General features: G+C 46.6%; 2 protein-coding genes across 2 annotated transcripts in view; one reads left to right on the top strand and one right to left on the bottom strand.

Moving 5' to 3' along the window:
* The first annotated feature begins 1,154 nt into the window (after nt 1–1,154).
* Nucleotides 1,155–11,726, top strand: ttpa (tocopherol (alpha) transfer protein). The gene is made up of 6 exons (XM_072710987.1): nt 1,155–5,753; nt 6,761–6,914; nt 7,454–7,647; nt 9,601–9,711; nt 10,196–10,826; nt 11,015–11,726. Exons 1-5 carry the CDS (start codon nt 5,553–5,555, stop codon nt 10,454–10,456), a joined length of 921 nt encoding a protein of 306 aa, XP_072567088.1. The 5' UTR covers nt 1,155–5,552; the 3' UTR covers nt 10,457–10,826; nt 11,015–11,726.
* Nucleotides 11,727–15,264: 3,538 nt separating this feature from the next.
* Nucleotides 15,265–23,815, bottom strand: part of LOC111861140 (sodium/potassium-transporting ATPase subunit beta-1-interacting protein 3-like) — a 31,801-nt gene continuing 23,250 nt past the window's right edge. Inside the window, exons 5-7 of the mRNA XM_072710989.1 lie at nt 18,755–18,952; nt 16,848–16,946; nt 15,265–15,727 (exon numbers count right to left, since the gene is read on the bottom strand). Of these exons, the coding sequence (XP_072567090.1) occupies nt 16,875–16,946; nt 18,755–18,952 (270 nt within the window). The 3' untranslated portion in view covers nt 15,265–15,727; nt 16,848–16,874. The remainder of the gene's footprint in view (nt 15,728–16,847; nt 16,947–18,754; nt 18,953–23,815) is intronic.

Raw genomic sequence — 23,815 nt, forward strand, 5'->3', positions numbered from 1 at the left:
ATATATATATATATATATAGTACATCATATTTCTTATTTTGCGCTTTAATGAGCGTCATTCTCCGACAGTTAGTGGTCAGACTTTGAAAAAGCTCAAGCTTTTTTTTTTTAAACACACAGCTGCTCTTCCTGCCGTCTCGCTTTCTGAGTTTATTAAATGCCATGCAAACTATTTTGTTTTAAACTGTTTCAGAAATGAAACTAGACTATTTCCCTGCATTTTAAACAGCAGTGAGTGAAGCGGCGTGCAAGGTGACCTTCTGTTCTTATGCTAAAGCGGTTTAGCACTAAGGGTGAGAATTCAGCGGCGCCCTTTGGTTCTGAACGCTGGCGTTGGACATTAATACGCGGAAAGGCGTGTGACGCGCAAACTGCGGTGTAGCAGCACCCTCTAGCGGACTAATAATTAAACACATGAACAAAACCACGTTTCTTTGTATCGGGAAGCCGTTTGTTCGCCATTATTTTCAAATGAATGCAAAATTCAGAGGGATTTTGTTTGTGGGTGAAGGTGTTGCTGACACTACTGAAATAACTATTCCTGAAATAAACCTAACAATAAACAAAACCTAGATGTTAATATTGATTGATGAATAAGTAGTAAGATTACACACAGTCGGTAAAATTAAATATTAAGAAACGCGGTAATGTTTTCGTAAATATTGCTCATTAGTTGATGTTAATGATAATAACCATCTCAGTAATCTCGTTTTGTGTTAACGTATCGTGGTTGTTTGTTCACTGAACAACACAAAGGATATATTCTGAGCTGAGGTTTCTCGGGTCGGCTGATGGTAATGGTGTCCCAGGAGAACCACTAGCATACTAGCGTAATCTGAAATCGGATTCCGAACAAGTATTGTACCTTAATATCTCTATTGCAGTGTATAATGTTCTGATATTCTGGCAGAATATTTGTAATGAGACCGAAATAGTTGTACAGCTTTGGGGATAGCAATTGAGGTAGCGTATATATATATATATATATATATATATATATATATATATATATATATATATATATATATATATATATATATATATATATATATATAAATATATATATATAATTTATTTAATTGCGAAACAGTTTAAAAACTCTCCTCCCCTTTGCGCATGAGCTGGTGGCGGAATTGTTTGTACCGTCACATGACACTGCCACAATATGAATTTCCGAATGCAAGATTTACTAGGGGTGAATAAAAAATCGGAAGCACTGTATCGCAATGCATTACCACAATACGCTAATTTCAAGGCCCTTATAAAAAACAGCGCCACTCATTGCCTTCTGAATAGCTGCAATCGCCCAATAAATGCAGCCCTGCACCTTGCATAAAAACAAAAACATCCAGTGCTTTAAAGGTTGAGCAATGTGGAAATGTAGTTCCACGCTGTGCGCGCCTGAAAATTCACTTACGTTCGGATCTGGTTAGGCCTATTGAGGGTGCTGTTCTGGTGTTTACGAAACCACTCATGCATTTGTTTAGAGGTGTCGAAGGGAGCATCATGAACGGACTGTTTGCAGGTTTACGTGCACCTGGTTCTGTGAAATGGTCTCATTCCTTGGCCATAATGAGACCATGCAGAGCAAATCAGCAGACCTACTGAGTCCCATGAGATAGCTACTCATACCAGCCGACATTGTGAGTTAAAGGTGTCCTTTGGAATACTGCAAAACAAAAAGCAGTGTACAATAGTGGCCAAAATGTGAAAACACCTAGCATTTTTGAAAATTTACTAAACAAAAACTGGCGGAAATGTTTATAAACAATCAAAGAATGTTACGAATATCATACATTGGACATTTAAATAAGTAACTGGAGCAACAGTTGAATAAATGTCTGCAATCTCTAAAAACTGGGAGCGTTTCCACAATTTTGGCCACTAGTGTAGATATAGGAAAAATGGTGAAAGATGAGGCCTTTTATTTTCAGTTTCAGTGCTTGTTACCCCGCATTTTCCGGAAGGCAGCCCTGCCATAAATGCCAGCACTGCGATGAGCATGACTGCCGTGCTGATTCACTTCCGTGGTGATTTGTGAGCCTGAACGTTGCTGATGTTCAGCAGTTCTCCTGCTGTCTGTCTATCCCTGTAGGTGAGTCTCGACTTGCAAGCACTGTCTCTCATTGCCAATGCAGTTTATCTCTATTTGACACATGCAGTCATGGATTTCGGAGACTGTTCCCCTTGACACAATGAATAGTTCTGGAGTTTCTGTGACTGCTGCAGCTGTAATTCAGGTTCTGGCTATTAAGCCTCCTATTAAAATGCTGCCTGTCAGACCCCTTTTATAGCTAATTAGCATCCAATGGCACATGACTCCACTTTAGAGTTACTTTTTTCATTTAGTTGTTTCAAAGTTACTCATTTTTCCCCTGTGTTGTCCTTACCTTGTGCACATGTCTATGTATGTATGCTGTATCAACTGGGTGTTGAATTTATTAACATAAACCGCCACGAGAATGATTCCTGGTCGTAGAGGAATGTCTTATGAGGAGAGGTTAGCTGAGATGAATCTGTTTAGCCTTGAGCAAAGGAGACTAAGGGGGGACATGATCCAGGTCTATAAGATTCTAACGGGTCTGGATGCTGTTCAGCCAAATGGCTATTTCAATATTAGTCTAAATACTAGAACCCGTGGCCATAAGTGGAACTTAGCGGGAGAACATTTTCAAATTAATTTGAGAAAGCACTTCTTTACACAGTGTGTAGTTAGAGTATGGAATAGTCTTCCTGCTAGTGTAGCGGAAGCTAAAACCCTGGGTTCCTTTAAATCAGAGCTAGATAAGATTTTAACAACTCTGAGCTATTAGTTAAGTACTCCCCAAACGAGCTCGATGAGCCGAATGGCCTCCTCTCCTTTGTAAATTTCTTATGTTCTTATCTGCTCTTTATGTACATCATTTGTCTTGGCCTGTCTCTGCTTCCTATCATGTGCACTCTCAGAAAAAGGGAACCAGTTCGTAGCTTTGTTGTCACTGGGGCTGTATCCTCAAGGTTAAATACACATTTTAAGGTACAGAAATGGACTCAGGAACATTTTTGTACCATTAATGGTACATTAATTTTGTTTCTACCTTGGGGATGTTCCTCAGAGTCCATTTCTGTACCTTAAATTAGACTAGAAGATACATTTACCTGCAGCTAATGGTACAGTTGGCAAACCCTTGAGGGTACAGGCCCAGTGACAAGCAAAGGTACAAATTGGTGCTCTTTTTTTCTGACAGTGCAGAGATGATGATAGCTAAGCCAAAAGAGCCCCAAATATGTGCTGTGGCACTAAACCCGAGGTCTGTGAAAGTAGCAACAATAACAACAACAATTACGATAGTAATAATACAGCACAATGCATTCTTCAGTCAGCCTGATTTTATAGCAGCTGACATTTGCATCGTTTTTTTCAGCCAGAATTACTGCTGCATATATTACATTTAGACTATTAAGCCAAAATTGCCAATTTACACACTATTAGGAAAAAGAGTAGCAATTTGTACCTTTCCTTGTCACTGGGGCTGTACCATAAAGCTTGAAGGGTCTGATTATTCTACCCTTAGCTGTAGGTAAATGTACATTTTAAGGTACAGAAATCGAGTCTGAGGAACATCCCCAAGGTAGAAAGAACATCAATGTACCTCCAATAGAACAAAAAATGCTCCCCATAATCCATTTCTTTACTTGAAAACGTACATTTACTCTTGAGGGTATAAGCAAAGATTCAGATTGCTACTCTTTTTCTCTGAGAGTGTGCAAAGTAATATATCCCCCACAAGTTTACGTTCACATTCAAATTATATTATCTGGTCATATATGTGTCTATGGCACAAGGGATGCATTACCTGACAGCTGTAATCAGCAGTCTATCCGACAAAAAACGATACTTTCCCCGCAGACACCAGCTTTTGCTTAAGCGCTGCGCGTGCCCGCTTGGTGAGGTGCGCGCAGAACTCGGCGCGACGACTGATCGGTATATACAGTCCTCGCGACCTGGGATTCTTTCTGAAGTCTCTCTCACATTTCAACAAAATAAAAATAGTCTAAAAATGGTCATTTGATGGTTTATTGCATTATTTTTCTTGATAATTATTTTAAATTCTATCCCACGTAGTCATTGTGTGAGAGATGTAAACAGCAGAGGCATTGCGGCGTTTTAAATATTCTCATTTCTGAAGGCACGACAGACTTCGATGGCGTTTTTGTAATGATGAGCGACTGAGTGATTCTCTATTTCCTCGCTTTTCGTAGATCAACCTATTTTCAAGCCATACTTTGGGAATTTGCCATGTAGAGCGCGTTCAGCTCAGCTCTGCACAGGGCTTCGTGTCACCATGTTTGCTGTCCTCTCAAGGGGACCCGCAGGTTTGCCACCCTGCGGTTTAATGTCGTTCTTTTTGCTCTTCGCTCTGCTCCCAGCCTTCTTCTCGGTGCTGCCTCTTATCCCGGGGTGACGGCAGTGAGAAAAAGTCGCCCTTATTTTTTGCTTTTGTCTGGGTTAAAGTCGCACTGGGACTGAGTGTCGTGGAATAAAGTCACCTTATAAGACTGCGGAGCCTGACCGAGAGGCATCGCGGCTTATTCAATAAAAGAACCAGACCTAGAGTTTTACTTCGAACAAAAGCCAGGCTCTTCTTTATATGGTGGAGTTGAAACCAGTATAGCCACTGGTTACATGTGCCTTTTTATCGCAAAAATATCAAAGACGTGGCCAGTGTAAGTGGAGGTATGTTCAGCTTATCTGATTTTCACTTTGCCTCGGTAGCTTTCGTACAGTTATTCCATATTTTCGGCTCCACGTCCCGTGTCAGGTCACATGAGTTCACGGGCAGTTTGTTTGTGAAACTGTCTGCCCCGTGTTACAGCAGTATCGTGTATTTTAAAAGAATGTAACCCTTCGCTAATGGCACCGTATTTTCATAATTTATCTGCGATTTACTTTTTGTTTTCTTGCTTATTTTTCCCCTTTTAAATCTGTTGTTTTAATCATATTTTAAATTTGATTAATTTTAGGTTAATTTGGATCTTTTTAATCTTGAATTTTTCTTTCTGTTCTGTACTTTTGTAATGTGTAAAGCACTTTAAATGACCGCACTGTGTTGTGGTTTTTCCCTCCTCGCCAATACTGTTTTACGCCAATACAAGTGCTTAGCTAACAGAAACTCTTAGGCTAACACGACGTGCAAATACATACTCAATTGATTGCATTGTGTTGATTACATTATAATGATTACATTGTAATGATTACATCATGGGTATTTGGCATATGCTTTTTAATAATACAGTAATGATTATATTCTTCGTTATATAGTGCTAAATAATATTAAATAACTGTACGAAAGGTGCTTTAAAAATAACTTTTCCTTGTCTTAAAATGAAAGAAGCACGTGGACTGCTGACACGTGCGGTCGCAGAGCAGCCGGCGATGCCTGAGATATGCTTGTGTCTCAATCCGGTTCCACCACCCCCAAAACAAATGTGGTCAAAGGTATCAGCCCCTGCATACATCGCCTCTCACCAGTTTCACGGTGTCTTGTTAGACTTGAAACTGACCGACAGACATGAAGTCTGTGGAGGAGTCTGTCAGCTCCGTCCACTTCAACAGTTTGTCGGACGATTCAAACGTGGTCAGATCTTATGTGAATAAACTAAGACAAAAGGCCGAAAAAGAAGTGGAGCCACAACATAATGTCGATCTGAGGGACTCGTCCTTAATTAAGTTTCTAAGAGCCAGAGATTTTGATATCGATTTGTCGCTTAAGGTTGGTACTACTCGTCTTCTATATCGTCACACTTTAATTGAGTTACGGTGCATTTGAGGTTCAATTAAGACTTTTTGATGCAAAAAGCTAAATTGCCCGCGAATATCTATGAAGTTGTTTTTGACTTAATACATTCGCTGCAGCCAAATTATATTATTTGCAAGTTCACTTTCAGGAACATCTGATTAATCCGATGACAAATTAGTCCATAATCGAATACATTTTTTAAGCTAGAGAGGTGGAGAATCGGCATCGTTATATATAGTTGTTAGTCTGCTATGGTTGGCAATCGGTCTATTTCGTGTTATTTTCTAATAGTAAAATTAGCTAAACGTGCTACATTAAAAGGTAAATATTTTTCAGTAGTGTTTTACAAAGGCATGGAGACGGAAAAGCTCCTTATCGCAGTGAATGTGGCAGAATGCCCATTCCTCTTTTCTAAATTACCTTTTAATCGGATGTTATGTATAACTTCAGAGAAGAGGAAATTACACACTTTCTCTCTCACTTACAAACAAGTAGGATTTATTCGATTTTCACACATCCCTTATGTTTCTTTATGGAACATAGACACCGATGATAGTGAAGCTTGGCCATTGATCCAACACCCCTGGATCATTTTTTTAGGCTTACGGGCTTTACTCAAGGGTCCAGCAGTGATACTGTTACTCTGCCATCCCTGGTCATTTGAAACGGGGACCTTCCACACATGGACACTGGTTTGAACCGGTGACCTTCCACACATGGACACTGGTTTGAACCGTTGACCTTCCACACATGGACACTGATTTGAACCGTTGACCTTCCACACATGGACACTGATTTGAACCGTTGACCTTCCACACATGGACACTTGATTCCTAACCCACAGAGCTGCATGCCTCCCCTTGTCTGATGGCTTCTTGGCTGTGTGATGATTATGCTGGTGTAATGCCTAAGGTCTGGATAGTTAGAGGTTAGTGCTCTCAGCTCCTGACAAGTGCTACCTTGGTGGCATTTCCTTCCAGCTGTTCCTGAACTACCACAAATGGAGATGCGAGTGTCCAGAGATTACGGGCAACTTATGCCCTACTTCAGTCCTGGGCCTACTCCAGAACCAGTACCACGGTGTGCTGAGCTCCAGGGACACCAGCGGGAGTAGGGTTCTGATCTACCGGATTGGTTTGTGAGCCTCCTGTGTCATAGACGAAGACTGTGTGTGTGCACTCTCTCTCTCTCTGTCACTCTCACCACACACACACACCACACACACACACACACGTGATTTTCATATTTTTGTAGGAACTGTCTATTCATTTATATGGGCAAAACTCTAATCCCAATGCCGACCTTAACCCCTAAGAAGCCCTAACCTTCACCATAAGTAACCAAACAAAATAAGACTTCTGACATTTTTAGTTTATTGACTGCAATCACAGATTTTTATAAAACTGAATTTCCCTTTGTGGGAACTAAAAAAATGGTTCCCACAACATCAAGCAGGTTTTTACCACATTGTGGGACATTTGGTAATGTAATACATATATGCCCCCCCCCCACACACATAATATTTGGTGCTGATATCTGTCATTCGAGTCCCCATAAAACAGTGCGATATGCAGGACCGGCTTTCAGCAGCAGGACTGTTTGCTCCTGATCCTTGATTCTTCCTCAGAAACTTTAAAAAAGCTTCTCTGCTTCCCGATGTTCCGCTTTTCCAGGTAAGTGGAACCCGAAGGACTTCAGTGCCTATGAAGTGTTCCGTGTCAGCCTCATCACGTCCGAGCTGATCGTCCATGAGACTGACACGCAGCGGAATGGGCTGAAGGCCATCTTCGACCTGCAGGGCTGGTGTTTTGCTCATGCCCTGCAAATTAACCCCTCGTTAGCCAAGAAGATCTCAGCGGTGCTTACGGTAGGCATTGCGATCAGCACCTTCGGTTAGTTAGTGGGCAATAGCTAGGTTAGGGGTGGACAAACGGAATTTGTAATTGGAAGGTTTCTGTTTTGGGTCAAATGTGGGAATCGCTGTGAGGATCCACTGCATAAATGTATAATACTGTCAGCTCATTTTTCTGGAGCAGTATGCAGATAATTAGTTAGAGATCTGTTCTTGTGTCTGGAAGGTTATGGGTTCAGATCCCTTGGTTGTCAGACTAATCGTATCACCAGTGGGCTCTGGAGCAGGGCCTTCATCCACAACTGCTCTGGGGCACTGAATCATGGTGGAACCTGCTCTCCGACCCCAATTTGTACATTTTATTGGACAATAATATTTGCTACAAGGGTGTAGGTTCGGGTGTAGGTGGGGACATGTCCCTGCCAAAATTGTAGGAGGACCGAATTGTCTCTACCAATATGTCTTAGCGATCTCCCCACTTTTTCACACGAGGATCCTCCGAGTAGCAAAAGCAAAACCTTTCCTGCTGACATTTGTTGTGTGAAATCCAGGGTGTAAATCCAGGGTGTCTCACTGTTGTTTTATTTCCTTCTTCTTCTGCACTCACCAGCTCATTGTTGTCCTATGCAAAGTTTGTACGAGGTCGTGACGTCCGGGAGCCACTGGGAGTGTGCAGCCACTGGAATTTTTCATGTGGCACTGTTTCAGTGGATAATCTTTTGTGATAGCACAGTGTGCTAAGCACACGGTGACAAGCGAACTTTGTTCACTTCAACATTAAACATTCACTTCACTGGAAACAAATTATATCACTAATGTGATGTGATTTTATGTAAAATTCCGAGGGGTTTCTTTTGTCTTTTTCCAAATTTTTTTTTGTTGCATCTTTAATTCTTGCACTTTGACTTTGAAATTGTTGTTATTGTCCATTTTTGTAATATATTTAGTTTGAAAACCTTTATTTTTTTGTTTTGGCGTCTACCACATTGTTATTTTGATAGGGTTGTCATTTTGGTGTTACATTCAGTTAATATATTTCAATATTCAATATTTGAATATTGTATTATAATAGTATTTTGAAGTGTGTGTGTGTTTAGGGGGTGGGGGGCAGGGGACTGATCTTCTCGCTAGCAATGTTGAAACCAAGCCTCCACCCTTGGTCTGCTAAATAAACAGATGTATTAAACGGATGAGATCTGATCTCCTACAGTCACTATGTCAGCCTTAAATGTAAGTTTTACATTTGCAGAGGCTAACGGGATGTTAGCATTGGGTGATGTCATATGAGGGTACCCCTGCTCACATTTGCAGAGGCTAACGGGATGTTAGCATTGGGTGATGTCATATGGGGGTACCCCTGCTCACATTTGCAGAGGCTAACGGGATGTTAGCATTGGGTGATGTCATATGGGGGTACCCCTGCTCACATTTGCGGAGGCTAACGGGATGTTAGCATTGGGTGATGTCATATGAGGGTACCCCTGCTCACATTTGCGGAGGCTAACGGGATGTTAGCATTGGGTGATGTCATATGAGGGTACCCCTGCTCACATTTGCGGAGGCTAACGGGATGTTAGCATTGGGTGATGTCATATGAGGGTACCCCTGCTCACATTTGCGGAGGCTAACGGGATGTTAGCATTGGGTGATGTCATATGAGGGTACCCCTGCTCACATTTGCGGAGGCTAACGGGATGTTAGCATTGGGTGATGTCATATGAGGGTACCCCTGCTCACATTTGCGGAGGCTAACGGGATGTTAGCATTGGGTGATGTCATATGAGGGTACCCCTGCTCACATTTGCGGAGGCTAACGGGATGTTAGCATTGGGTGATGTCATATGAGGGTACCCCTGCTCACATTTGCGGAGGCTAACGGGATGTTAGCATTGGGTGATGTCATATGGGGGTACCCCTGCTCACATTCACCTTCACATTGCTTGCTGATTATCTGTCTCTCCTTCCCAGGACTCCTTCCCTCTGAAGGTGCGCGGCATCCACCTCATCAACGAGCCCATTTTCTTCCGGCCAGTCTTCACCATGCTCAAGCCTTTCCTGCCTGACAAGATCAAGCAGCGGGTCAGTTTGTCCTAGCGGTCAAACCAATAGGTGCCATAGGTGCTCATGGGAGTTTCAGTTACACAAAAATATTCTCAGAGCAGAAGGAAAAATGATTGGTTCAGAGAGAGAACCAATCAGATTGTAGAGGAGGCGGGACTAACCAATCAGATGTCTCGGTCCCACCTCCTGTTTTGCTTGGACCCACCTCCTCCACAATTTGATTGGTTATCTCTCTGAACCAATCATTTTTGTGTACGTAAAACTCCCATGAACTACAGAGGGAGCCGCCAGGAGCCCAGTCTTCTGAGTAGGTGCTTACTTAGTGTTGGTGGGAGGGGGGGGGCACCAGCAGTGAAGCTAGCCTAGGGTGCCACATGGGCCCCCACTGGTTATTTTAGGCATTTTCTATAAGAATCATCCAGCTTTTAACTGTATCAGTAATATCAGGTCTCTAATTCCGGCTGCCCAGTGATACGAACGTCAGCGTCGTGTGTCTCCACAGATCCACATGCACGGTGGCTCCTTCGCACGCAGCCTGAGTCAGCACTTCCCTGCGGACATCCTGCCCCCCGAGTATGGAGGCAGGGGGCAGGACCTGGACGGGGTGTGCGCCGAGTGGACGCAGTTCATCCTGAGTTCTGAGGACCAGCTCCGGCAACTTTCCCTGGGCGGTGCTGCCAGAGACGGCGACCAGGCGGGCAGCTTGCTTCATCTCCCCAGGGAAGGCAGCAGGCCAGTGGGCTTGAGCACCAGCAGCAGGTAGCTTCTCCCCAGACCACACCCCCAGGACATCCCCACCAATGAGGGAACACCAGCAGCAGGTAGCTCCTCCCCAGACCACACCCCCAGGACATCCCCACCAATGAGGGAACACCAACAGCAGGTAGCTCCTTCCCAGACCACACCCCCGGAGACATCCCCACCAATGAGGGAACACCAGCAGCAGGTAGCTCCTCCCCAGACTACACCCCCAGGACATCACCCACCAATGAGGGAACACCAGCAGCAGGTAGCTCCTCCCCAGACTACACCCCCAGGACATCCCCACCAATGAGGGAACACCAACAGCAAGTAGCTCCTTCCCAGACCACACCCCCAGGACATCCCCACCAATGAGGGAACACCAGCAGCAGGTAGCTCCTCCCCAGACTACACCCCCAGGACATCACCCACCAATGAGGGAACACCAGCAGCAGGTAGCTCCTCCCCAGACTACACCCCCAGGACATCCCCACCAATGAGGGAACACCAACAGCAAGTAGCTCCTTCCCAGACCACACCCCCGGAGACATCCCCACCAATGAGGGAACACCAGCAGCAGGTAGCTCCTCCCCAGACCACACCCCCAGGACATCCCCACCAATGAGAGAAGGCCACACATTCTCTTGTTTCATCTGTTCCAGTTATGCCAGCTATGTTCATAGCCGCTGTTGGTGGGCATTTGGGCCTCATCAGTGTGCGGTTTTGCTTGTCCGCCAAGTCACAGTGTAAAGGTCAGGTTCAGTCCCTCTGTCCGAGTGAAGCTTAAAACCATCACAACATTGAGCAAAGCTGTGTCCCAGCAAGCTGCACCCTGTAAAAGCTGCAAGCTGCCACTGTAAAATAGGATAAATCATTCCGTTTCATGTATTTACACAAACCTCCATTATAGCTATAACTTTATGTTCTTTATTTTCCTACCAGAAATCTGATAATCCCAATTTTTTTTTAGTTCCAGAAACTCCATAACTGTAAATCAGCAGCCTCGGGGATTTTAATCCGTGTCATGTTAAATTTTATCTGGATGGATTTTTACCACAATATTTGTAAAGCTGAAATAAACTGCATACCATTAAAGGTTTGAACTTTTTAGCCTATTGTCTGTCCATCTTCCATTGTTTATCCAGTAAATGGTCATGATGTTTTAGTTTAACAGTGAAATGAAAAGTTTCTTTTCCTTAACAAAATATGAATATTACATCTTATGTATGTTTCTTTTAAAAATGGCGGAATTCAGACCACCTAATCAATGTCAGAGGGGACAATATGAGCTACGACAGGGTTTATAAACTACCTTTTCAACCATTTCAATTAAAAGGACCCAGATTTCACTTTGTCACTGAGTTCTTGCTGTGTGCTGATTGGTCAGTCTCCTATAATCATGCATGTGTCACTAATGTTAATGTGAAACAGCTGAATGAGTCTTTCAGTCAAGGAAACAAACCAGCCAAAACACAAGAAGAACTGAACTATTCAGCTGAATACAGGAACCTTTCAGTTTTAAAGCAGTTTGTAAAACCTGGAGAAGCTTATAGTGCCCCCCCCCATCATGGATTGGATGGGCACCCTACCTCCAAGGGAAGGGTAACCAGACCTTTATTCCAGTTTGCTGTTTTCATTCAGTAACATTTCCTGACCTCCACGAGAGTCTCTCTGTGAGCTCTGCCATCAGTCTCTCAGCCTGTCGCCTCTCCCCTCCCTGTGTTTAAACTCCCCACAGGACACCATGGTCTCTCTGTGAGCTCTGCCATCAGTCTCTCAGCCTGTCGCCCCCCCCGTGTTTAAACTCCCCACAGGACACCATGGTCTCTCTGTCCTGGCCCCGTTTTCTCGTGCATCTCCTCTTGAGCCAGGAGGTGTTCAAACCTGATGCTGGGCACAGTCCCAACACGCAGCCCAGTGAGTCAGTTGGCGCTGAAATGACCCGCTGTACTGGGGGAGCGTGGGTTAATAACGAGCCAGCGGGAGAGTAGAGACAGTCTGATCAATGTGGGCCTCTGCTCTATGGCGCCACCTCTGTCCTGAGACTGCAGGGAAGTAACATGGCCAAGCTGCCGGAATGCGTCGCAGCCCTGCCCTGTTCTGATTGGCCCGCAGCTTATGCCTGGCAGCCCTGCGCTGTTCTGATTGGCCCGCAGCTTATGCCTGGCAGCCCTGCGCTGTTCTGATTGGCCCGCAACTTATGCCTCGCAGCCCTGCCCTGTTCTGATTGGCCCGCAGCTTATGCCTCGCAGCCCTGCGCTGTTCTGATTGGCCCGCAGCTTATGCCTGGCAGCCCTGTGCTGTTCTGATTGGCCCGCAGCTCATTGTATTTATCCTGCAGGCAAGTGAACATGAAGCAACTTTCAGTGTTTACTTATTACCAAACTGATACTTATTGAAGGTCATGTGTTATTAGAGACATGCGAGGCTTGTATCTGGGGTATGATACGGAGGCAGTAGTGGGTAAAAACATTTACTGTAACAAGCCACAAAAGTAACTAGGCCAGTTAAAAATGCAGCAAAATCCGCTATTAACTGATGTGACATTTTATTTTTCACACTTTAATTTGACCGTAGTTTGAACACATATGTAACAGCAGACTAAATTCTTAGTAAAAAGATGTCATGTTTTTTTCAAATCGAAAATACTTGGTTACACAAAAAAACGGGTCAAATTGGTGTGTGAATCGTTTGTATTTCACAGAGCTTCCACAAAGCAGTCGTCCCCACAAACACAGCCCAGACTTGTACGGCAATGGCGTTTCAGCGAGAAAATGAGAAGCTTTTCCATGTTGCAATACTGTCCTCATGTTGGGACAACAGGAATGTACTTTAAAAGACGTTACCCCAGTACAATGTGTGCCAGGAGGCCCAAATGTCAAACATTAAAAAAAAAAGAAAAAATACCGGCAATGTGCACAGGGTGGGAGGTGGTGGGGGGGGTGAGAGAGCGGCTCAGTGGCCCATAAGGAAAGACAGCATATGTTTATCTGGGGCAGCCTGTGGTGGGGGGGGGGGATGCCTGGGCTGCAAACAACCAGCTTGTAGGACAGAAGGAATAAAATCCACAAAAGGAATTAATGCTGCAACCGAAAAAAAAGGTGGGGGGAAGGGGGGGGGCGTCGCTCCAGAGCCGACCATCTTCTGGCTAATGACCCAAACCACTTCTACTGTAGATCTGAACGGCCTGAAGCCCTCTGCCCCCTAGTGGTCACACCTCACCACTACTAGCATTAAATGCCATGTTGTGTAACTGTCCTCCAATCTGTGCTGTTTGTTTGTCACTGCATGCCGAGCCAAGATCCCTGACCGTAATGAAGTTAGTCACAAAGGAACAGCTGTTTTCATGCCACCAGGCCAATAGAGCTAATGAAGGTGTACTGGCTTGGATCCCTCCCCACCCCTCGCTAAAACGACAGCTACCTATCCAGCTATTTTATTGTAATGCTGCCGCAACCCCCATCAGTCCAGTGATGTCAGTCTGCACTTCTGTCACACGCTGCCAGCAGATGGCGATATTATATCATCTCAAAATACCCCGACTAAGCTGGAGGTTCCTCCTGCTAAGCTGCCTCCTGTGAAAGTGATGATAGAGCGGCTGAATGCCTGTTTACGCAAAAAAACTAGTACCTATAGACAAGGCCGGACTCATGGCCCAGGGCCCTAGTACCTATAGACAAGGCCGGACACATAGCCCAGGGCCCTAGTACCTATAGAAAAGGCCGGACACATAGCCCAGGGCCCTAGTACCTACGGACAAGGCCGGATTCATGGCCCAGGGCCCTAGTACCTATAGACAAGGCCGGACACATAGCCCAGGGCCCTAGTACCTATAGACAAGGCCGGACACATAGCCCAGGGCCCTAGTACCTACGGACAAGGCCGGACACATAGCCCAGGGCCCTAGTACCTACGGACAAGGCCGGACACATAGCCCAGGGCCCTAGTACCTACAGACAAAGCCGGACTCATGGCCCAGGGCCCTAGTACCTACGGACAAGGCCGGACTCATGGCCCAGGGCCCTAGTACCTACGGACAAGGCCGGACTCATGGCCCAGGGCCCTAGTACCTACGGACAAGGCCGGACTCATGGCCCAGGGCCCTAGTACCTACGGACAAGGCCGGACTCATGGCCCAGGGCCCTAGTACCTACGGACAAGGCCGGACTCATGGCCCAGGGCCCTAGTACCTACGGACAAGGCCGGACACATGGCCCAGGGCCCTAGTACCTACGGACAAGGCCGGATTCATAGCCCAGGGCCCTAGTACCTACGGACAAGGCCGGATTCATAGCCCAGGGCCCTAGTACCTACGGACAAGGCCGGACACATAGCCCAGGGCCCTAGTACCTACGGACAAGGCCGGATTCATAGCCCAGGGCCCTAGTACCTACGGACAAGGCCGGACACATAGCCCAGGGCCCTAGTACCTACGGACAAGGCCGGACTCATAGCCCAGGGCCCTAGTACCTACGGACAAGGCCGGACTCATGGCCCAGGGCCCTAGTACCTACGGACAAGGCCGGACACATGGCCCAGGGCCCTAGTACCTACGGACAAGGCCGGATTCATAGCCCAGGGCCCTAGTACCTACGGACAAGACCGGATTCATTTCTGGTTGTTCCAGCAACAATTAGTGCTGTGGGTAGGGCCCCCACCCGCTTAAATTCGGGCCCTGTCTACAGAACCGAACTAAAGAAATCCCAAACACACACATCGATGCTACATCACACACTGAGGTACACTGCAGTAACCCTGCACATCACAAACATCACGAAGACCACGGCAAAGATCTCTCAATGGCCAGTGAAGGGATCGAGTTAAGCTGCATCGTTAATGAACTCAAGGGTGATTTAATAAGGTCTTGCAAATGGAAGTACATGCACACAACATGCATTAGACACAGAGAAGCGCAGAAAAACTTTGCTCTGATAAGTGGCACAAAACTCCATTATAAATTAAAGTTTAAAGTGATAGTATATACAAAGTGTGGTATATTCAGTGACCCCATGTGACCTCTGCTTGTAACCCTAAACACAATCCCACGTGAGGATTCCCCCCGGCAGTGACATCATTCCTGCCAACATGAACTTTTTTTTTATATATTTTTTTTTTAAAAAAAGCAATAGTATCTAGTATAACATTACAAGCATAAGACATGGGGCATTTTCTGATGAATATGCCTGGGGGGGGGGCAGCTGGCCGGTCTCCATGTGCACGCAGACTGTCCCACAATGCACTTCAACTGTCTTCTTTTCCTACGTCCTTGAATTTTCATCCCACCTCTGTCCACCTGACAGGAAAAGAAGGACAGATTGAGGTGCAAACATACTGTTCAAAAGCTCAGCTTTTCCTGGTCAAGCTCTGTAACATTCATCTCTGTGGGCACGTGAGATACGTGGGTCGGCAATGGAAGCTGGAAGACTTTCTGCTTCATTACTGATCTTGTGGTGTAACCGTAGAGCACTTGCATAACTATAGGAATATCATCAAAGATGAAAAACAAATGGTAGAGAGAAAGATTGACTTGCAAAAAATCTTTAAATCATGGAAGAGATTTTTGGCCCCATGAAAGCAGATAATACTCATGGGAGTTTTACTTACACAAAAATGTTATGAGGGCAGAATGAAAAATGACAAAGTATTTCTCTGAACCAATCAGATTGTAGAGGAGGTGGGTCCAAGACACCTGATTAGTTGTTCCTGCCTCCTATAGTAGCTTGGATCCACCTCCTCTACAATCTGATTGGTTATCTCTCTGAACCAATCATGTTTTGTTCTGGCCTGTGTAAGTAAAACTCCCATGAGCACATATAATATTGGGCTTCCTACCCAGACCAATCCAATTATATTCCAAATCTTTTAGGGCCCCTGTCACTCAGAGACCCTGTGAATTCCCTCGTTACAGCACCTTGAGTAGAATAATGCCACCATGTAGCTGGTTTATCCTTCCTTCTAGAGATGGCTCTTTCCAGCCGGGAGTCAAACTGATTACTATCCATGGTACTTCAGCCTCATTGACAGAACAGACATCTGTAGCATTATGAAGCACGAGCCTATAAGCTCTCAGCGGCTCACCTTGGGGGAGGGGCTTCTGGCACGGGCTCAGTATGAAGCACGAGCCTATAAGCTCTCAGCGGCTCACCTTGGGGGAGGGGCTTCTGGCACGGGCTCAGTATGAAGCACGAGCCTATAAGCTCTCAGCGGCTCACCTTGGGGGAGGGGCTTCTGGCACGGGCTCAGTATGAAGCACGAGCCTATAAGCTCTCAGCGGCTCACCTTGGGGGAGGGGCTTCTGGCACGGGCTCAGTATGAAGCACGAGCCTATAAGCTCTCAGCGGCTCACCTTGGGGGAGGGGCTACTGGCATGGGCTCAGTATGAAGCACGAGCCTATAAGCTCTCAGCGGCTCACCTTGGGGAAGGGGTTTCTGGCAGGGCCTCAGTACTTGCAGCGCTCCTCTTCCTCGGCGAAAGTGCTGATGACGTAGCAGGCGCACACAAAGCCCAGCAGCTACCGGGATGACCAGCAGAGGGAGACAAACTCATCAGGCTCAGCCACACAGCAGACACCGGCTATAAAAAGGATCCTCTAACCTTAAATCTGTTAATTCCCTTCCCGTATGAAAGGATTCTCTTTGATCGCTTTGAAGTAATTCTGATTCTATTTTCTTATAAAGTTAAACCCTAATGATCCTGGTGACTTATCCTGGACAGAGTGACCGAGGGGGTAGGGATACCAGGCAGCACAGGGCATAAACTGAGGGGGTAGGGATACCAGGCAGCACAGGGCATAAAGTGAGGGGGTAGGGATACCAGGCAGCACAGGGCATAAAGTGAGGGGGTAGGGATACCAGGCAGCACAGGGTATAAAGCGAGGGGGTAGGGATACCAGGCAGCACAGGGCATAAAGTGAGGGGGTAGGGATACCAGGCAGCATAGGGCATTATGTGAGGGGGTAGGGATACCAGGCAGCACAGGGTATAAAGCGAGGGGGTAGGGATACCAGGCAGCACAGGGCATAAAGTGAGGGGGTAGGGATACCAGGCAGCACAGGGTATAAAGCGAGGGGGTAGGGATACCAGGCAGCACAGGGCATAAAGTGAGGGGGTAGGGATACCAGGCAGCACAGGGCATTATGTGAGGGGGTAGGGATATCAGGCAGCACAGGGCATAAAGCGAGGGGGTAGGGATACCAGGCAGCACAGGGCATTATGTGAGGGGGTAGGGATACCAGGCAGCACAGGGCATTATGTGAGGGGGTAGGGATATCAGGCAGCACAGGGCATAAAGCGAGGGGGTAGGGATACCAGGCAGCACAGGGCATTATGTGAGGGGGTAGGGATATCAGGCAGCACAGGGTATAAATCGAGGGTGTTAGGGATATCAGGCAGCACAGGGCATAAAGCGAGGGGGTAGGGATACCAGGCAGCACAGGGCATTATGTGAGGGGGTAGGGATATCAGGCAGCACAGGGCATAAAGCGAGAATACAGGGAGAACACATTCATTAATACCACAAACATGTCCGTACATAATTTCTCACTCTCATTTACTAAATGCCTTTATAAAAGAGAACATCTACAGCATAGAGTGCTTGCAGACAGGTGCAGGATTAACAACAATTGACACAGTAATTTTAAAGCAGACTAATGCGTTTGCTGGTGAAATATGCAAATAGCTAGCTAATATATTCAGGGAAATTCTGCCTAAATGCCTCTGAAAGGAACTTCACATGAGCTTCACCAGAAGAGTTCCTAATGCATCATGACGCAGACTATAATTGGCGTCTCGCTCAGCGCCCGGCAGGGATCCGGGTACGAGCAGCACACAGGAAACAGATAGCGAGAGTCACATTGGGTCTTAACCATACAGCCCCCCCTCTCCCACCCACACACACCCAGGGCTCATAACCTCAAAAACCAATCAGGGAGGGGGGGAGTACAGGGGCCAATCAGACAATGTTAAGATCCACAGTTATTAAGAAATAAACAGGCCATCTGCTCAAAAGCCCAATGTCCGAAAATGGATTGGATATAGACTGGAAACCATCCTAAGATACAAAGCATCTCACAGCAAGAATGGTGAGAAAGGGACACGCTTATGGAGCGACCAGCCCATCTAGCTTCTGCACTGTTTTTGTACTATATCTGTACTATAGTATTTTGCACTTGTCTTGTGTTCTTTAGTATGGCTGACTGAACCAGCACTCCAAGGCATCAGTTACATATAGCCAATAGAGATCCTGAATCTGGAAGCGTGGTGGTGGTGGTCTCCCCCCCCCACCACCAAAGTCAGTGTACGCGTGTGCGTGACTACTTACAGATAGGAAGATACTGATGGCCGAATGCGTGACCTCTAGGTACTTGAACTCCAACATGCAGCCAGTGATGGAGATGTAGGCGTGACCCTCGGGGGGCGGGGCCCCAGGGGGCGGGGCTTCATGACGGACACACCCAGGGCCGTGCTCACGCCACCAGGACCGGTGCATGGAGATTCCGAAAGTCATGACATCGGAGTCCTGCGAGAGGAAGAGGACTCTGGGCAAAAGGCCGTCTGGGAAAGTTAATTGACAGCAACCCCGGTCAGCTAACCCCCCCAAAAAGAACAAATTCAAGTATAAACTGACAGGTAAAGTTTACCCAGCATGCTTTGCCTCTCTATGTCTCTCAGCATCATGTTAAGGGCTTCTGTTATTAAACCCACCCCCCCCGAATACAGATACACAAACCCAGAAATTTACACACTCAATAGATGCCACACAACAACAAGAAACAAGAAAGCAGGACACTTTGAAAGCATAGAAAAAGCAGCGATGGCTAATGAGCCTGATTAGCATGTGGCTTCGGAAAAACACAAAGTCTGGCTCGGCTCATGGCGAAGGCCCCCCCCCCTGTTTCGTGACGCGCGGTTCGAACGCCAGTAACGACGAGGCCTCCCCTCTTCGAGCAGATCGCCGAAGACGGACGGGAAGTTTGCGCCACACCAAAGTCTTTCAGACACCCTTGTATAGACAGATAACAAGGGGAACGACTTCATGTCCGGGGCCCAACTCTGCAGATTATCGTGATTAAAAATGAATGACAACTCTCGCTCTCTGACGGAAGCCCACTCTGAGTGGGGGCGCAGATGAATAATTTAGGGGATAAACCGCGACGTTTAGGGCAGCTATTCAATCTAGGTCTTAATCACCGCCTCTCTCTCGAAGCCACACGTGTTTCTAAACACAGCCCCTGGGCATTCATTACAATAATTAATATTAATGGTTTTTACCAAAGCTTCTGATCTAGGGTGACTTCAAGAGCTTTACTTGGCGTCTATTTATAGAGCGGGATAAACACCGGAGCTGAGCGCCTCGCTCAAGGCTGTAACAGCATCTTCCCTTTCGACACTCGATAGAGAAACTCTATGCGGCTAAGCTAATTGCTTAATCACACCCGACCCGTGCAAACACAGCCTGCCGGGTCAGTACTACTCAGGCTGCTTCTGGCCCGTAAGAGGGCAACGAATGTCAATCAGCAGTGGGTGAGAAGCCTTAGGCTCTGTGCTCGGGCCTCCTGCTGTGAACCCGTTCGTTAAGGGCCTGGCTGATCCTGAACACTTTCTGAAGTTCAGTCCACTCACTGCGCCTTAATGACCAGGCCTATGCACTCACACCAGCTGTGGACGTCGTGCATAATAACTTCGGCACATCTTATAAACGACAGTCGTGCTGTACGGCTATTAAGGAGTTAAAGACAGACTCCACAGCTGGTGCTGAAACACAGTCACGCGGAAACGCAGGAGGGTATTCTAGTCCCAATGCCGTCCTGCTGCAAAAGGCGAATATATTCAAGATGTCAATACATATCTACAACCCACAACTGAGATGACAAAATACAGAACAGACATTCCAAAAAGTGTGTTAAAAAACCCACAAATCCACAAAAAAAGGCTCAGGATGCTGAACTGGAATGTAGAGCCGCGGTTTAAATGAGCTCAGGGACATTTTGAAAAGTTTACTGGAGACCATAAAGTTCAGCCCAGAAATACCCATAACGAAAAGATATGCAGCATCTACAGGTCCACCAGGCGCTGGGGGGGGGGGGGGGCAGGATAACGCAGGAAGCAGGTTGGGCTCATCAATATTTAACCTGGTGTTTCTTAGTAGACCTCAGGAACTAAAGCCAAGACTAACCTGTACTGATGTTGCCAGGTATGTCGATAAAGTAACGCCTGCTTCTGTCCCTGACTGTCTGTAGCAAAGCTATCGGTGTCAAAAAAAATTATCTGTGACCTTTTGTAATTTGAACAGAGGATTATCGTTGTAATAAGGCATATTATAACCTTTTTCTAAATTCACTTTCAGCTGTTCAAACTGTTTGTTTCGCTTTTAGGTTCCGTGTAATTTTATTATTATTATGTATTATTATTATTATTATTTTAATGTTGTGTGCAGGCACGAGCCTGCTGCAGCATGTTCTGACTGCTCCCTGTCTCATCTTAGTATTTTAGTGCTTTTAAACTTTCTGTCTTTATTTTCAACCATTATTTCAGTTTATTTCTGTCACGCCTCGTGTGTGTCACGCCCACCTCGTTACCCAGTGTTTATTCCCGATTGTATTCACCTGTTGCCTGTTCTGTTTAGTGTATCCTGTGTATTTAGTCTGTCTGAGTCAGTGTTCCCCAGATCCGTCATTGTCGTAGTATAACGTTTGTCTTGTGCTGCCTTGTGTAGAATAAATCCCCATTCATGTGGATTCCCGTCTCCCGTATTTACTTCCCCGCTCGGGCAGCGAACGTAACAATTTCTGTATGTAGCATAGTCTATTCATATCATGGTTGTTTTCTTTCTACAGATTTCTATTTAGATGTTTTTTAGACTATTTTACTTTATATTGTTCTTGTGACTCTGTGTTGTGTCTCTGTGTTGTGACTCTGTGTTGTGGCTCTGCGTTGTGTCTCTGTGCTGTGAATCTGTTCTGTGACTCTGTGTTGTGACAGTAAATCGCATAAGTAATTTCCTCCAGGATCAATAATGTTTTCTGATTCTGCTTCTGATCTTATTTTTCTCATTTTTTAATGTGATATTAATGTCATTTTTTTAAATGTGCCCTTCTACCTTCATAAAGCACTTTGAATTGCCTTGTGTCCGAATCCTGCTATTTAAATAAACCTGCCTGGCCTTTCTGCCCTCTCTCGTCTGTTTAGACTTAAGACCGAGCAGCTAGACAAGAACTAGAAGAGAATATGATAAAAGTGTCTAAACCAGGATATGGTGCAATGAACTCAGTACAGCTACTACTCAAAGCACGTTACGTGACGATGAAGCAGGAAGACAGATTATAAAATGTCACTCAGTCTTTGAGCTTCGTTGCTTGTGTCCTGCTGTCGTCACACATGGGATATTCCAGCTGCTGAGTAAGAACTACCTTCACTTGATAAAAACACTGACGCTCTGAGCAACACTGACTAAGCCGAACCAACAATGAAACACAGCAGAAATCCGGCCAAAATGGCCGACTGAGCGCCAAACTGGTCTTGTGTAGCAATATCAGTGAGGAGCTCAGCGATCGGTGACAGTCTAGTGTAGCGATGTCAGTGAGGAGCTCAGCGATCGGTGACAGTCTAGTGTAGCGATATCAGTGAGGAGCTCAGCGATCGGTGACAGTCTAGTGTAACGATGTCAGTGAGGAGCTCAGCGATCGGTGACAGTCTTGTGTAGCGATATCAGTGAGGAGCTCAGCGATCGGTGACAGTCTTGTGTAGCGATATCAGTGAGGAGCTCAGCGATCGGTGACAGTCTAGTGTAGCGATGTCAGTGAGGAGCTCAGCGATCGGTGACAGTCTAGTGTAGCGATGTCAGTGAGGAGCTCAGCGATCGGTGACAGTCTAGTGTAGCGGTGTCAGTGAGGAGCTCAGCGATCGGTGACAGTCTAGTGTAGCGATGTCAGTGAGGAGCTCAGCGATCGGTGACAGTCTAGTGTAGCGATGTCAGTGAGGAGCTCAGCGATCGGTGACAGTCTTGTGTAGCGATATCAGTGAGGAGCTCAGCGATCGGTGACAGTCTAGTGTAACGGTGTCAGTGAGGAGCTCAGCGATCGGTGACAGTCTAGTGTAGCGATGTCAGTGAGGAGCTCAGCGATCGGTGACAGTCTAGTGTAGCGATGTCAGTGAGGAGCTCAGCGATCGGTGACAGTCTAGTGTAACGATGTCAGTGAGGAGCTCAGCGATCGGTGACAGTCTAGTGTAGCGATGTCAGTGAGGAGCTCAGCGATCGGTGACAGTCTAGTGTAGCGATGTCAGTGAGGAGCTCAGCGATCGGTGACAGTCTAGTGTAACGGTGTCAGTGAGGAGCTCAGCGATCGGTGACAGTCTAGTGTAGCGATGTCAGTGAGGAGCTCAGCGATCGGTGACGGTCTAGTGTAGCGATGTCAGTGAGGAGCTCAGCGATCGGTGACGGTCTAGTGTAGCGATGTCAGTGAGGAGCTCAGAGATCGGTGACGGTCTAGTGTAGCGATGTCAGTGAGGAGCTCAGCGATCGGTGACAGTCTAGTGTAGCGATGTCAGTGAGGAGCTCAGCGATCGGTGACGGTCTAGTGTAACGGTGTCAGTGAGGAGCTCAGCGATCGGTGACGGTCTAGTGTAACGATGTCAGTGAGGAGCTCAGCGATCGGTGACGGTCTAGTGTAGCGATGTCAGTGAGGAGCTCAGCGATCGGTGACGGTCTAGTGTAGCGATGTCAGTGAGGAGCTCAGCGATCGGTGACGGTCTAGTGTAATGATGTCAGTGAGGAGCTCAGCGATCGGTGACGGTCTAGTGTAACGATGTCAGTGAGGAGCTCAGCGATCGGTGACGGTCTAGTGTAACGATGTCAGTGAGGGGCTCAGCGATCGGTGACGGTCTAGTGTAGCGATGTCAGTGAGGAGCTCAGCGATCGGTGACGGTCTAGTGTAACGGTGTCAGTGAGGAGCTCAGCGATCGTTGACAGTCTAGTGTAACGGTGTCAGTGAGGAGCTCAGCGATCGGTGACAGTCTTGTGTAGCGATATCAGTGAGGAGCTCAGCGATCGGTGACAGTCTAGTGTAGCGATGTCAGTGAGGAGCTCAGCGATCGGTGACAGTCTAGTGTAACGGTGTCAGTGAGGAGCTCAGCGATCGGTGACAGTCTAGTGTAGCGATGTCAGTGAGGAGCTCAGCGATCGGTGACAGTCTAGTGTAACGGTGTCAGTGAGGAGCTCAGCGATCGGTGACAGTCTAGTGTAGCGATGTCAGTGAGGAGCTCAGCGATCGGTGACAGTCTAGTGTAGCGATGTCAGTGAGGAGCTCAGCGATCGGTGACAGTCTAGTGTAACGGTGTCAGTGAGGAGCTCAGCGATCGGTGACAGTCTAGTGTAGCGATGTCA

Source organism: Paramormyrops kingsleyae, chromosome 4, assembly GCF_048594095.1.
Source record: "Paramormyrops kingsleyae isolate MSU_618 chromosome 4, PKINGS_0.4, whole genome shotgun sequence".
Classification (NCBI taxonomy): Eukaryota; Metazoa; Chordata; class Actinopteri; order Osteoglossiformes; family Mormyridae; genus Paramormyrops; species Paramormyrops kingsleyae.